The following is a 15,239-nucleotide window of genomic DNA, read 5'->3' on the forward strand; positions in this document are numbered from 1 at the left end:
CTTGGGAAACTTAGGAGCAATTCCCTGCTCTGTCACAGACTCCCTGTGTGATCCTGGGCGACTCACTTAGTCTCTCTGTGACCATGGCTCCTTATTCTGCGTGGGCTGGTGACATGGCTTATGGTCCTGCTCCTGCTCCTTTGAAGCCAATGGAAAGATTCCCACTGACTGTATGGGGAGTTGGACCAGGCTTTGTGGTAGCAGTGATCTAACTAGTCTCATGTGTATCCCTGCACAACTGTTCCTCACCGTTGTCTATTCTTTGCCTCTCTCCTGTCCAGTTTGTGATCGTGGTGGACACAAGTACCCAACCGGAGCCACCTACAGAGAAAACTGCAACCGCTGGTGAGTGCTTTGGCTTCTGATTAGGGTTCTTGCTGCCACCAGGCTTTGCTAATTATTTCCTGAGCTGCTAATAAGCTGTTTGCCATCAGCTTAGTCAGATGTCTCAGGTTTCTCTTTAAACCATTCAAATTGTATTTTTCCTTAGGGGAACCCCTTCCCCAACTTTTCCGCCTCATCCCCTGACAGAGAGATCTCACAAGGCTGTGGAATAGCCTCGCACTGTACACAGCGGAAGGCCCATCGCTTGTAAAATTAGACTGCACACAGCATCAAAGACTGTATTGTAGGGGCCAGCTGCACTGGCAGGAGAGTGGGACCAGAGGCATGACCCGTCACAGATTCCAGCCTTCTCTGATGCCAATCCACGGGGGTTTGGCTGGCTTTGAGATTTGGGTGCCAGTCTCTTTGGGAACTGCCAGCTTTTCCCTGGGCCTGCAATGGAATTGCACAGGCTGCCCAGAATTTCCACGGCAGAGCCATAACGCAGCCGTGGGGTTTCTGGAAACTGGGCTGGAATGTTTAATGACCCACGGCGAATCCTTTGACTTGCCCAGTGTTTAACTGGTGATGCAATCCCAGGTTGGGTCAGTTTCGGGTTCATCGCTATTTCCTGCAGAGGTGTCATCAAGACCAAACTCTGCCCTGATAGCCCCACAGTGGCTTGGAAGTGTAGGTCTGGAAGGGACCTCTAGAGGTCCCCTAGTCAAACCCCCCAGGCTGCAGCCCCAGCCCAAGCAATGGTTTGCTTCCCTTTACGAAAGCTGGCTACGGTTGCAGCGTGAACGAATCTCCTTTCTCAGTGGCGTGCTGAGAGCTGATTCCAGCAGCCCAGCATTGAGTTGGGAGGATACCGAATCTATGGCAATCACAGCAGAGCAGCTCTGGAAATGCCCCCCCCCCATCCCTAATCTTTGGAGCTCCCCTCCCCCTAGTTGCAATTGTCTGTCTCAGGAGCCAACTCTCGCTGGTGTTTTATCGGCAGGAATGCGGGGGTGGGATGCACTCAGTGTTGAAGCAAGCTCTTCCCTGACCAGTTCCCAAGCTCCTGGGGCCGCTGGGGTCAGACCCTGCTCAGGGCGGGGGCTTTAATAAGGGCTGAAGGTTCCCAAGATTAACCAGCTGCCTTTCCTGCAGAAGGGGAAGTGTCTTCCAGCGGGGCTGGACCTTTGGGGGCTGAATGCTCCTCCTGCCAAAATATTCCCAGTCCTGACCCCACATAGGACTTAATAAGCAATTCCCCTTTCAGCTCTTACTCCAGATGCGTCTGCATCTTGTGTGACCCCAGCTACTCCCACTCAGTTCTTTCTCCCCATGTCCTACTAGACCCCCCCCAGGCAGATCCAGCCCTGCTTTGGCACAGAGTTAGAGGCCATTAGGTCTCTCTCCATCCATAAGGAGCCCCCTGCTGCTCCCCCTCCCAGCCCCCAATACGGCAGCATGCTAGGGCAGGTAGGAAGGGCCACTGGCGACCCGGTATGGTTGCTGTAAGGGGCTGCTCTAACTTACACCAGGGGCTGCTCCAGCCCCCACAGCAGCCTAGAGTCTAGGAGGCAGAGGTGGTGTGAAGGTCTGTGAAACCACTGTTTATTTCCAACCACGGGATTGCTGGGCCCCCTGTGTGGGGCAGCCCAGGGTCTGGCCGACGGGCTGTCAATCCAGCACCTTTCGTCAGCCCTTACACACGAACCCCCCTCCCCGCCATGTATAACAGGGCCTGCTCTGCTCCTTGATTTAGTTTCTGAGAGAGATGCCGGGTCTATACCAGGGGCAGTTCCCTGGGCTGGGATCGACCTTGTGGATTGCAGCGGGGCGAGATCCGGGGTTAATAACAAGATGCTCCAGCAGCCAGGGCACCACCGTGTGTGCGGAGACCAAACCGCAAGGAGGGGGGGGAGCGAAGGGCTTGGAAAGCATCTGGGAGGCCGTGGAATTTGAACTCTGGCTTTTTCCATTGCCTCACCGGTGCAAGGCAGCGGCGCGATTGCTAGGCAGAGGGGAGGGAAGAGCCCCCTGGGTTATAACACACAGAAGGAGGTGGTGGAATCTCCTTCCTTAGAAGTTTTTAAGGTCAGGTTTGACAAAGCCCTGGCTGGGATGATTTAGTTGGGGATTGGTCCTGCTTTGAGCAGGGGGTTGGACTAGATACCTCCTGAGGTCCCTTCCAGCCCTGATATTCTATGATTCTAAGGAACATTGGGCCTGAGAGAGAAGCCTGCAAACCCTGGCCCAGGGGAGGCTATCACGGGAGTCCCTGTTTCGGGTGAGCCCTTTCCCCACTGAACAGTGATGTGCTTCCTTCCCGGCTGGACTGTGGGCTCACCTAGACCCACGTGGACTGTCGGGATGTGGCTGGGGCGTTCGGCAGGACTGGGGGGTGGGGTGGGAAGGGTTAATTGGATGTGACTGCCCTGCTTTTCTATAGCCCCATCTGTGCAAGGATCTGAAATCACTTAATAAAAGGGTCATTAGTGAACCCCAGCAGCTACCTCCATTTTAGATGGGAAACTGAGGCTCGGGGAGGGCAGGTTGCGCAGCAAGTCAGTGTCAGAGCCAGGAGTGGAACCCAGGAGTCCTGAGGCCCTGTCTGCTGCTTTCAGTGCTAGAGAGTGCAGGGGAGCAGCGAGTATCGGATGAGTTGGGGTGGGGTGGAATTCAGGTACCGCAGGACCAGGGGAGAGGAGTGGCCCGGAGCGTGGGCGTCACATTCAGCCCTGTGCACCTGTCACCCTGCACAGATGCTGATACCCTCCCGGCAGCCCTTCCAGGGGCAGAGACGCTTCTCAGCCCTTACAGTTCCGCTTCCTGGGGCCTCGGGGCAGGGAGGGGCGTCCCCCGTGATCCCTGGGGAGGGATGGCTGCTTACTCTTCAATCTGCTGATGGTTGCCAGCAGGTTATAAACTCTCCCCTCCCTCCGCCTGGTTGCTGAGAGCTCCATGTGAGCCAGGGGGCAGGATGCAGGGGCCCCTGCCCCCTGCCCCCCCCCCCGACCTCCCTGGGTCGGCCGAAGGCCATCAGCTGGAATACAGAGGCCTGCATGTTTAGCATCCATCTGGCCCCAGAGCCTGTCCAGGCGGCTGGCGCAGGGCGCCCAGTGTGGGATGGAGGGAGAGGATCACTGTTTGGCCAGGGAGAGGTGGGGTAGGAGGGAGCAGTCACCCCCTCCCCCAGCTCCTTTCTTGCCCAGGTAGGGAGGGATATCTCCTCTCCTCCACCCTGGCTGCATTCCTACCCTCTCTCCTCTGTAGTGTGGCGGGAGAGCGTCGCTATCCACGTCCCATTGGAACACCTGCTTCCATCTGCCCACCCGCGCCTGCCCAGAGTGGCCATGCAGCCTCATGCACCCAGCGGCGGGAGCCTGGCAGCGGGGGTGCAGGGGCACCGGACATCCAGTGCCTCCCCCAAAGGGGCAGTTGTCCCCTGCTGGGAGGCAGGCAGGGCGAGATCTCCCACTCAGCGTCCCAGGGAGGGAAAGGTTAAGGCTGGGCCCGGGTCTGTGATGCTGACCTGCCGGCTCAGTTCTGTCTATACTTGGAGAGCCCTGCCTGGCAGCTCCTTAGCCTTAAAAGGAAGCGCAGCCTCTCTGGGCTAGAAAAGGAGCAAAAACCAGCAGGGCTCTTGGAGAAAATACCAAGCATTGCTTGGAGCTTGGTTAATGCTGGAGAAGGCTTGTGTGAGCTCCCCGTGGGTGCCAGGGAACTGGAGGTGCTGGAATGGTGTCACGGGGGAATGGGTTTTATTTCGTGCCTATGGGAGTGAGGGGCCTCAGGGACCTGCTTCATGCTCTCCACCCCCCAGCACCCCACAGCTCTGCTGCTGCCCCCTGATCCTGAGGCTGCAGCTTCCCTACACAGCCCCGTGGATCCCTGGCCCGTGTGGGGCACGGGGCACTTGCTGGTCTGAATGAGAGTCAGTGGTGGCTGCTCTGTAACTTGGAGTCTTGCAGTCAAATTTGAGGATTTCGGTGACTCAGCCAGAGGCTCTGGGCCTGTTGCAGGAGCCCGTGGGCAACTTGGTTCTGTAGCCTACGCTGGGCAGGAGCTCAGACATGATCAGGATGGTTCCTTCTGCCCTTAAAGTCTCTGAGCAGGGCCTGCTCTTCCTTTCCTCCCCAGCTCTTCTAAGGCATCCCAGATCCGGTCTCCACAGAGACGTTACATCAGGGTAACTACGTCAGGGAGGGGTGTGAAACCCCCACTCCCTGGAGCTCCGTAGTTGTGCCGACCGAACCCCCGGGGTAGATGCAGCTAGGGCGACGGAAGAATGGTGCCTTTGATGGGGAAGGCAGGAGTTCCTGCCGCGATGGAGAAACCCCTTCTGTCGCTGCCGTCTGTGCCGCGGAGATACAGCGGCATAGCTGCGGCCCCAGCGTTATTGCAGCGCCCGTAATGCAGACAAGGGCTGGCTAGGTTTCCCCGAAGGTTTAGTACAGACTCTCTCGTGCTCCCTGGTTTTAACTCAGGCTGCTGATCTAATGGAAAGGCAGCAATCGCTGCTCTGAACCTTCCCCCAGCCCCAAAGTATATTGATGTTTGCAAAAGCCTGGCTAACTTTCAGCCTCATTAGTTTTCATCCCATGCTCCTTTGCCCTTCCAAGCGCCAGCAGAGACCAGCAGGGGAACGGGTCACAGTTTCATGCCAAGGACTGATTTCCAGGGCTTTCTGGCTCATTTTCGCAGACCCACGTGGCTCCAAAGGTGCAGGGAAGCGAGTTTAGTTGCTTCTCTGAAGGCAGCATCCAACCCTGTAAGTGCTGACTTGCAAACAGCGTGGTGTAGGTAGATGGGCGGCTGTGGGGGGGTCCTTGGGGGGTGTTGTGGGAAGGCACAGGAGCTGAGGCCGACAGCTGAATTGCAGCTCTGGAGCAGCAATGGATGAAGCTTCCCTCGAGATCCAGTATCAGCTGCCACCTGGGGTAGCTCCCCCAACTTGTGCCGTGGGCAATGCGTGGCTCAGGTGGCTTTGGGTGCAGCCAGGGTGCGAGCTAGAGGGAACAACTGGTCCCGGCCTCACACGACAGATCTCTAGCGCAGGCAGACACATAGCGGTTCCACCCCGCGCCGATGGCAGGGCCTTGTCCCACATTTCCCCAGCTGGACCCACTTCCCTGGCTGACCCGTCTCTTATCTCCTCTTCCCAGCACCTGCAGCGGGAACGGGAAGTGGGACTGTGAGCAGCACCCCTGCCTCATCAATGGGGAGATGATTGATGCCATCAACAGAGGGAATTATGGGTAAGAGCCCTTTGCCAGGAGGACGGTTTGCCATGGCCTTCGAAAGCCTGAAGGTTGGAGATGTCGGCGTTCCACTGCAGGTCCACGGGGCAGCCTGATGCTCTGAGAGACCCGCAAAATGCTGGGCTGGGTTCGCTGCGAGTGTTTGGGTCCTGGTAGCTCTCAGAGCCCCCAGCTGAGATCACGGCCCCGTTGTGTAGGGTGCTGTCCAGACACCCAGCGAGAGAGAGCGCCTGCCCTACAGAGCTTATGGGCTACACAGGCAAGCCGGACACAAGGCAGCGTTCAAGGCAGTGGGAGAAACGAGGTGCAGAGACCGCCAACGCTGGGCAAGTGAGGGTTAAAACTCTGCCCTGTGCCTCCAAGCCTGGTTTTAGCAAATGAAAAATCCTGACAACTGTTCTGAGGACGTTTTCGATACCAGTGGCCCCCCAAAAGGCAGCACCGGCTTGTTGTTGGTTTTTTTTTGGAGGGGGGGATGAAAAATTCCAACAGACGACCAATTTTGAATGAAAAATTTCAGGTTTTGAAAAAAAGGCCGTTTCTGGTTAGAAAAACGTAGCCCCGCTCTAGGTTACAGCCCCTGCGCCCCGCCTCCTTGGTGCATCACGGCCGGGGTGGGGGATGGAACCTCTCCTGAGACGTGTGAGCGTCTGGTAACCATCACACTGCCGTTAAAATGCTGTTACACGCCCCTTAGCACCTAGAGAGCCCGGCTGGACTTGCGGTGAAGGCACTGGCTGGACACCTGGGTTCCATACCGACCACTGCTGTAGACCACTAGTGTGACCTTGGGCAAGTCCCTTAGCCTCTCTGTGGCTCCATTCCCCATCTGTACATTGGGGATAATAGCACCTTCCTCCCCTGCTCCCCGGGGTGTTGAGAGAGTCAATGTATTAAAATGCTGATGCCACCGTAACGGGGCCCAGATAAGTGCCTAGGACGGTGTGGCTAGGTTCCCTCTCTGTGTCAGGGGCCAAACCAGAGCCCTGCGCTCAAGGTGAATGTCTCTGGAATGGGCCACGCTGAACTTGGAGGGGAGGAATCTGATGCCGAGCCCTCTCAAGTACTGAGGTGCCCAGACATGAGCCCTGCAGCCCAAGGTTTTGGTCCAGGCCCATCTCTGTCTTAAACACCCTCATGCCCCCAAATAGCACGTCCATGGGATGGGGCTGGTCAACACTCAACAGCTTCAGACTGAGCCATGTGGTGCTTTCCACGCCTGGGGTTGTGAGCGCGTCAGGGGTTTCTTTGCTCTCTAATCGGACCTGCACCTGTCCCTCGCTAGCTGGAGAGCCGCCAACTACAGCCATTTCTGGGGGATGACGCTGGACGAAGGGGTCCGCTACCGGCTGGGGACCATCAAACCACCTCCCACGGTCATGAACATGAACGAGCTGCAGGTGAGTCTGTCTTGCCTGACCCAGGCCTTGAATAGGGTGGGGGTTGGGTTACATCCTTCTATGTTGTACCTGGGCTGTTTAGTACCTGTCCACTTGAGACCAACTCTCCCGTCCCAGCCTACAGCTGGGATCTGATCTCTGTGCGGGGCATTATCCCCATTATACAGATGAGCACTGAGGCACGGGGCAGATTAAGTGATTTGACCAAGGTCATACTGGGTGTCTGTGCCTGAGCTGGGAATTGGCCCAATCCAGCGCTGACCCTCCTTCCTATCCTGGCAGGGCCTTGCCCCTTGTGCTGGAAATGGCGCCATGCTTTGGCTCAGGGCTACTGCTGCTCTCTGCCGTTGATTATTGCCGAGCTGCGGAAACTGCAGGCTGTCCTGATTCGATTTCTCACACAGGCAGCCTTTCGCCGCACAGGCTTCCAGGGCAAGTTCCTGAGCTGGGGCTAACGCCTGGGAGGCCCCACATGGCGGGGAACGCTATCAGGGCCTGCCTGCCCGCAATGCTCACCGGCGTGCGGATCGTGCCCAGAAGCATGCACCCACGCGTGCATAAGCGTGCTGCTCACCTGCAGGCGGTGATGCTAGCACACACACGGGCTCATTGGGGTCGTGTGCTTCTGTCCATAGCCCCAGGAGGCAGGGCGGCTACAGGCCAGTCACTGCCCAGTTATGGCAGCCTCCTTTGAAGGCTGGCTCAGGGTGCGGGCAGGGGAAAGGGGCGTGTTCTCTGGAGGAGGCTGCAGTCTCCCCAGAGGAACTCCCAGCCCACGGGTACAAAGCCACGTCTGATTTTTCTGACGACTGAAGTGGGCAGCTACTCCCGGCCTGTAGTGGGGGCTCCGTGGGGGTCTTATTAGGGCCTGTTCCTTTGGAACCCCCAGCTCAGTAGCTTCAGCCTTGCAGTCCCTGAATTCTTTTCCTTTCCTTCCCCTGTTTGTTTCCCATCGGAAAGCGAGGTCTGCGCCGGCCCCCCAGACCCCTGCTGTGCCACTGCTGAGTCTGCAAAGCCAGCCTGCTGCACGGTGCATTACCCCGGACGCATTCTGTCCCCAAAGGCTCCTGCTAGAACAAACACGCGGGCAGGGGCTGCCAGGGCACGACCCCGACGTCGCCCGGGCTCTGCTCCCGTCCAGTGCGGCCCCGTTCACCGCGGAGGGCGGCCCCTGCCGGGGCAGGTGGAATAGCGACGGGGCATGCTCAGACCCGTTCTTTTCCAAGCACATTCTTGAAGAGCAAGATGCTGTTTTTCCAGTGGGGGCCGGGGGGAAGTTAGCTGGCTCGGCCGGGCAGGAAACCCAGGCTGTCAGCGGATGGGACAGGCCGTTATTCCAGCTTGCGCTATTGTTCGCCTGCTGCCTTATTTTTTGTCTCTTGGCGCTTCTGCTTGACCTGGGACTCGGGGGTAGGCTGAGCCAGGGCAGGAAGAGGTACGAATGGGGGGAAAGGCCATATTTCATTCCGCTTTCCCATTCTCAGGGATTCCCTGTACTCCTCTGAGCCAGGCACGGGGTCTGCGTCCACTTGGGTGGGGGGCTGCCCCTGCCTGACACATGGCGCTCCGGTTGGGAGGGGACCTGATGTTGCTGTGACGTGGGGGTGGCAAAGGTCGGGGCGGTCAGGAGGTAGCATGCTCAGATTCCATTAAAAACCTTTGGGGCAGCATCCCCAACAGCGCCTCCTGGTGGCGATGGCCGTGCAGCAACCCCAAGGCAGGCCAGGCTGCGGGTAGCACCCTGGCCAAGTGTGCTGGCGGTTGATCCGCACCCTACCCTGCTCTCGCTGTATGGAGCTAGTGCTTTAGAGGCTTTAGAGGCCTGTACTTTGGGGTCAGAGCCCTTGGGTGCCATCTTGGCTGGGTACGCTCTTGCTGCATTGCAAGGATGGGGCGAGTCTGTACGGTCGAGATGTTTACAGCATTCTCCTTCACTCCGGCGTCTCCGCACCTTGCTGGCTGGCAGCCTCTTTCCACCGAGAAAGGAAGGAAACTCCAAGGCCAGAGCAGAGCCCTGAAATAGTCTTGTGCTGACCCCAGTCCCAGCAGACCATATTTACCCCTCCTCCCGCTGGGAACCTTGAAATCATTAAGGTGCAGGGGAGGGAAAGAAGCGTCACTGTTGTTACGGCCTGGCTTTGTTTTTCTTGGAGTGCCCCTGTTGTTGGCGCGAGCTTGCTTAGGAGAGAACATAGCGCAAACATCAGCCCGCCTTCCCCTCTGAGCTCGGCGGCACGGGTGGACCGCTGTTCAAAGCAGTGTCCTTCACTCTCTGACCATGTGTATTTTTAGAGATGTTTCCTGATCACACATAAACGCTCCGCACTTGAATTGCATCCGCCCCGGTGTATGGCTGGCAGCCGGCCGGGGGCTGGGCCACGTTGCCCAGGAAGGACTTCCTGAATTCACACCAAAAAACCAAAGGCAGCCATTTGTTCTGCCATTGGAGGGTGACCCAGGGACCTCTGCAATTCAGCCAGGTTTAAAGAAAGCCTGCTGTTGTTACAGTAGCCCAAGAAGCTGGAACCTACGCTCAGGGCCCCCGGTGCACACACCCAGGGAGAGACAGTGCTGCCCCAAGGTGCTGGCAGTGTCACTAGACGAGACAGAGGAAGGATTCATGTCCCCGTTTTGCAGTTGGGGAACAGAGATGCAGAGGGTGAAAATTTCCACAGAACCCAAGTCAATTAGGAGCCCAAATCCCATTGACTTCCAAAGAGACTTAGGCTCTTACATGCCTGTCCCTTTCAAAGAAGGGACTTAGGCACTTTGAAAACTTACCCAAGCCAATGGGAGTTAGACACCTAAATACCTCTGAGCCCAAGTGACCTGCGCAGAGTCAGTGGCAGTGCCAGGAACCGGCCCAGAGCTCCCGAGTCCCAGCCCAGTGCTTTAAACACAAGCCCACCAAGTTGGTCAGGGTTGATTGCCTACTTTGGGAAGGTTTGGATCCTGCAGGATGCTTTTGGCAGAGGTAGGGAGCAAAGGCTTCTGGGGAAAGGGGAAGAGGCCAGGCTCTCAACTGGCCCTGGGGTATCTTCTCTAGAAGGGCTCCTCTCTTGAATGCAGCCTGGAAATCCAGCCGCCCTCGGCCGTGGTGTCCCTGGTGCTCTGGCACTGAGCCCCTGTGGCCCGCTGAGGCTCCCTGTCTCTGCCTCTGCAGATGAGCATGGACACCAACGAGTGGCTCCCCAGCCATTTCAACGCAGCTGACAAATGGCCCGGGTTGATCCTCGAGCCCCTGGACCAGGGCAATTGCGCCGGCTCCTGGGCTTTCTCTACGGCAGGTAAGACGCCCGTCGGGCAGGAGTGCCAGGCTGCGTGCCCCGGCAGGAGGCTGAAGGGTGGCCAGTGCAGAGAGAAGGAGCCCTCTGTACCCACTCACTGGAAGACCCCTGCCACTCCTGCACCTTGCTGCTATGGCTCGCCCATTGGCGTGGTGGGTAGAACGGGCCCTGGCTCCCAGTTGCCCCTGACTTCATTTTGCAAAGCTGGAACGACCTGCAGCTTTGGCTCGTCCTTGGAGCCAAGAGCCAGCTGCTCCCTGTCTCGGATCGGGCCCCTGGGGGTGAGGCTGATTGGCTGGGGGGAAGGGAGAAGAGTTGTACCTGCTACGTTAGGAACCTCCTAACCACGTGAGTTTCCCTCAAGCGGTGGCATCGGACAGGATCTCCATCCATTCCATGGGGCACATGACGCCCGCCCTGTCCCCCCAGAACCTGATCTCGTGTGACACCCGGAACCAGCAGGGCTGCAGCGGAGGCCGGATCGACCGGGCCTGGTGGTATCTGCGCAGGAGAGGGTGAGTGTGGTACAAAGGGTGGAAGGGCATCGGCAGAGCTTTGGGCAGGGGTGGGAGCCCCGGAGTGGGGCAGCGGGGGAGGGGGCTGCAGGGCAGAGGTGGAATGAATCAGCCGAGCTGTGTCTGGGGGATTCAGGGCTCGGAGAGTGGGGGGCTGCGGCTCGGGATGGAGAGCTGTGTGAGGCGGGGGGCAGGAATATAGCAGGGAGGCTGAGGCTGGGGTTGGGGGAAGCCCAGGGCTGGAACAGCAGAAGAGTGATTGGTTGGAATCAAGGGGCATTGAAGAAACCAGTGGGGGGAGAGAGGGCAGGACTTGTTGCACTGTGCCCAAGAACAGGCTGGCATTGCCCAGAGAATGAGCCGTCCCCTGGCACGGTCCCATCCTATCTGAAATGGGGCCAGCATCTTGGTCAAGCCATCCTGGAGCTGCACCGAGCATCCCAGCCCTCCCCGTCCCATATTCCCTGTGCCAGGGGGCAGCCCATGGGCTGGGCCTGCTGGGGCTGGCGCTTTGTCCCACCTGCCGCTGTGCATCCCTCTATAACCCCCATTCTTGCCTCCCAGGGTGGTGACTGACAGCTGCTACCCCTTCACCAGCTGGGAGAAGGACAGTGCCCACACAGGCCGGCCCTGCATGATGCAAAGTCACTCCATGGGCAGAGGGAAGAGGCAAGCCACCCAGCAGTGCCCTAACCCCCAGGCCCACTCCAACGAGATCTACCAGTCGACCCCCGCCTACCGCCTCTCCTCCAGCGTAAGTGCCGCTGCCCCGCCCGGAGCCCTCTGTGGGCAGAGTCCAGCCCCCGAGGGGTTAACGCTGGCTGGCCCTGGGCTGGTCCGGGAGGCTGGAGGCTAATCCCACTTGCTCAGGGACAGCAGGCTCCCATGGGGAGGACATTGGAGGGGTGGGGCGAGAGCAGTGCCGAGATTAAAGCCCAGGGTCTCCCAGCTGCCACTATCTCCTGGCCCGTGTGTGAGCCAGCCCTGCTCTGTGTTTGCAGGAGAAGGGGATCATGAAGGAGCTGATGGAGAATGGACCTGTGCAAGGTAAGGGACGCGCCAGCTGGACTGGACCCACCCACCACCTGCCGCAGGGAATCCCCTCCCGCTCCAACTCTGGCACAGACCCTGCTACCCTTCCAGCCCCAGGGAGCCCCCTCCATCTCCTGCAGACCCTGTTACTAGTCCCTGGCTAGTGCAGAGGAGGGGGGCTAGGTGGTTGGCTTCCATTCGGGCTGCTCCTTCTCCCCCCGGGAGTGGGGTAAAGGGGGCACGTCTCTCTGGTGGCTGCCCCTCTGTTGCTATCCCTGGCCGCATCCGGCACCCGTCTCCAGGACCTCAGGGTGGAGCTGGCAGGGGAGACATTAGCCTCAAGTGCTGGGCTTCAAGGATCCCATCGAGGCTTAGGCCAGACCAGCTCAGCAAGGCCAGGGGGCTCTGCGTGCCGGCCGGCTGAAAAACCGGGGGCTTTCCTAGCGGAAACATAGATTAGGAAGCAGCTCAGCAGGGTTTTGAGGGTCTACATTTTGGGCATTGGTGCTTTGTGAATCTAGACCTCGGGTGCTGTGGTGGTGAGCGTGGTGTGAGAACCTGTGTGGAATAGAAAAGACTGGCCCCTTCAGCATGGGCTCGTATCCTGAGTGTTAGCTGCCTGAAGCCATGCTTAATCCCATGTGCTTCCCAATGGGATAGCAAACGGGGCCCGTTCCTGATTCAGGGAGCGGGATCCCATCATGTCGAAAGAGGGGGCAAGAATTAGACACAGCCTGCATGTGGGTCTAGGACAAGGACCATCTCTTTGTACTGTGTTTGTACAGCTCCTAGCGCAACGGGGTCCTGGTTTGTGACTCAGGGCCCCACAATTGTCCCACAATACAAATTATAATAAATAATAATAGAGGCCGCTGAATCCAAGATGATGCCCAGGGTCTGGGCCTCAGTGACCTATTAGTAATCATGCTCATTAATGGCCAGCCAAAATCCCATTGCTCCAGGCAGCATACGGCTACAAAGCCGCAGACGTACAGCAAGTGTTCGTTTCAACATTTACAAAAGAATTGTCCGTCAGTCTTTAAATCTGTCATGAGTCCATTTCATGGACTATACCAAAGGCCATAGAATCATAGAATATCAGGGTTGGAAGGGACCCCAGAAGGTCATCTAGTCCAACCCCCTGCTCAAAGCAGGACCAAGTCCCAGTTAAATCATCCCAGCTAGGGCTTTGTCAAGCCTGACCTTAAAAACCTCTAAGGAAGGAGATTCTACCACCTCCCTAGGTAACGCATTCCAGTGTTTCACCACCCTCTTAGTGAAAAAGTTTTTCCTAATATCCAATCTAAACCTCCCCCATTGCAACTTGAGACCATTACTCCTCGTTCTGTCATCTGCTACCATTGAGAACAGTCTAGAGCCATCCTCTTTGAAACCCCCTTTCAGGTAGTTGAAAGCAGCTATCAAATCCCCCCTCATTCTTCTCTTCTGCAGACTAAACAATCCCAGCTCCCTCAGCCTCTCCTCATAAGTCATGTGCTCTAGACCCCTAATCATTTTCGTTGCCCTTCGTTGTACTCTTTCCAATTTATCCACATCCTTCCTGTAGTGTGGGGCCCAAAACTGGACACAGTACTCCAGATGAGGCCTCACCAGTGTCGAATAGAGGGGAACGATCACGTCCCTCGATCTGCTCGCTATGCCCCTACTTATACAACCCAAAATGCCATTGGCCTTCTTGGCAACAAGGGCACACTGCTGACTCATATCCAGCTTCTCGTCCACTGTCACCCCTAGGTCCTTTTCCGCAGAACTGCTGCCGAGCCATTCGGTCCCTAGTCTGTAGCGGTGCATTGGATTCTTCCATCCTAAGTGCAGGACCCTGCACTTATCCTTATTGAACCTCATTAGATTTCTTTTGGCCCAATCCTCCAATTTGTCTAGGTCCTTCTGTATCCTATCCCTCCCCTCCAGCGTATCTACCACTCCTCCCAGTTTAGTATCATCCGCAAATTTGCTGAGAGTGCAATCCACACCATCCTCCAGATCATTTAGCCCTTCGTTTTCAGGTTTTATTTTTCTTTACAATTTCCCGGGACTGTATTAGTGTTTATTACAAACACTTTTAAAAAGGATCAAAAATCAGTGGTGAAAAATTAACTTCACAGCTTTCTGGGTAAATATCAGGATTAATATTGGAGGATGAGAGGACAGACACAGAGCAGAGTAAGAGTATTGAAGTAAAAGCTGCCGTGTACTGTGGTTTAGTTCATGGATTGCACATTACTGGTTCACACACACTCCGTGGTCTTACTTTAACAGCCTCCCGGGTACACTTTGTCTAACTTATTACAACCTAAACACAACCCTGCTGTACTGGATTTTCTTAACATCATTGTTTTATTCCTGTACCTGAGTGGTCTAAAATTCGGGTGAAAATCACTAAAAACCCAATACTAGCTTTTGTAAAACCTGGGACATTTTCAGTAAAAATGAGTAAAAACTGAAAACCAAGGGCCTTAAGCGTCCCGCCGAGCTAGCTAGTGGCCTCCCCTCCCATTCTCAGTACCAGTGGGTACCCGCACTAGTAAACACCTTGCATACCACCTCCATGCACACACGCTCCCTTTGGCAGGCAGGACGAGGCTGGTTAATGTTTAACAAGCTGTGTGATTGGTAAAGCTGCAGTTCAGCTGATTAATGGTCACTAATGCTGGGGCCCATCCTGCTCTCTCCTCACAAATGGGGACTGTGCGTCACCAGGACCATGTTCAATTATTAACTGCAGGGAGCTGATCTCAAATTCCTGTTGGTTTGATTTTTAATCGGCATGATAATACGTTTTGTAAAAGCTCCCTCGGCAAGAGCAGTCCAAAGGGGAGGGAGAAATCCTGCTCGAAAACCCAGCTATGTTCTCCCCATCTGCACTAGACTCCCATATATTTTCAGTCTGGCTGACTTTCCATTTAGATTAAGCAACCAAACAACAAAGAACGAAAGTGAAGTCTGCTTGGGGAGAGAGAGCACAGTGTGTGCATCTCTGCCTGAGCATGCTGCATTAACTCCACCTCTCACAAAATGGCTCAGGAAATTTAAAGGTGCGGTACATACAACCTCCCTCCACCAAGGTCACCTAGCTACCGACACCAGAAGGGCAGAGGATAGAGGGGCATCCCCTGGGAAAGAAATCTGGCTTGAAGGGGGCAGCATGAGCCCTGCACACCCAGCTGACGTGTAGCTGTCCCCTCGCCCCATGGTGACACTGCTTTTTCCTCCCCGTCTGCAGCCATCATGGAGGTTCACGAGGATTTCTTCGTGTACAAGAGTGGAGTCTATCGGCACACGCCGGTGATGGCTGGGAAGCCGGAGCACCACCGGAGACACGGCACCCACTCAGTGAAAATCACAGGGTAAGGCCCGCAGGTCTCATACCCTAGCAATTTTGTGTCTGCGCCTGTGTGCCAGAGG

At 56.6% G+C, this 15,239-nt stretch overlaps 1 protein-coding gene across 3 annotated transcripts in view; it reads left to right on the plus strand.

The window, feature by feature from the left end:
* TINAGL1 (tubulointerstitial nephritis antigen like 1) overlaps positions 1-15,239 on the plus strand; it is a 44,270-nt gene that overhangs the window by 20,608 nt on the left and 8,423 nt on the right. For all 3 annotated transcript variants that reach the window (XM_038377525.2, XM_038377524.2, XM_043505935.1), the window contains exons 3-10: positions 282-345; positions 5,484-5,576; positions 6,865-6,979; positions 10,143-10,266; positions 10,631-10,781; positions 11,346-11,535; positions 11,783-11,828; positions 15,058-15,181. In XM_038377525.2, coding sequence (XP_038233453.1) covers positions 282-345; positions 5,484-5,576; positions 6,865-6,979; positions 10,143-10,266; positions 10,631-10,781; positions 11,346-11,535; positions 11,783-11,828; positions 15,058-15,181 — 907 coding nt within the window. The remainder of the gene's footprint in view (positions 1-281; positions 346-5,483; positions 5,577-6,864; positions 6,980-10,142; positions 10,267-10,630; positions 10,782-11,345; positions 11,536-11,782; positions 11,829-15,057; positions 15,182-15,239) is intronic.

Source organism: Dermochelys coriacea, chromosome 19 (assembly GCF_009764565.3).
Source record: "Dermochelys coriacea isolate rDerCor1 chromosome 19, rDerCor1.pri.v4, whole genome shotgun sequence".
NCBI classification, from domain to species: Eukaryota; Metazoa; Chordata; order Testudines; family Dermochelyidae; genus Dermochelys; species Dermochelys coriacea.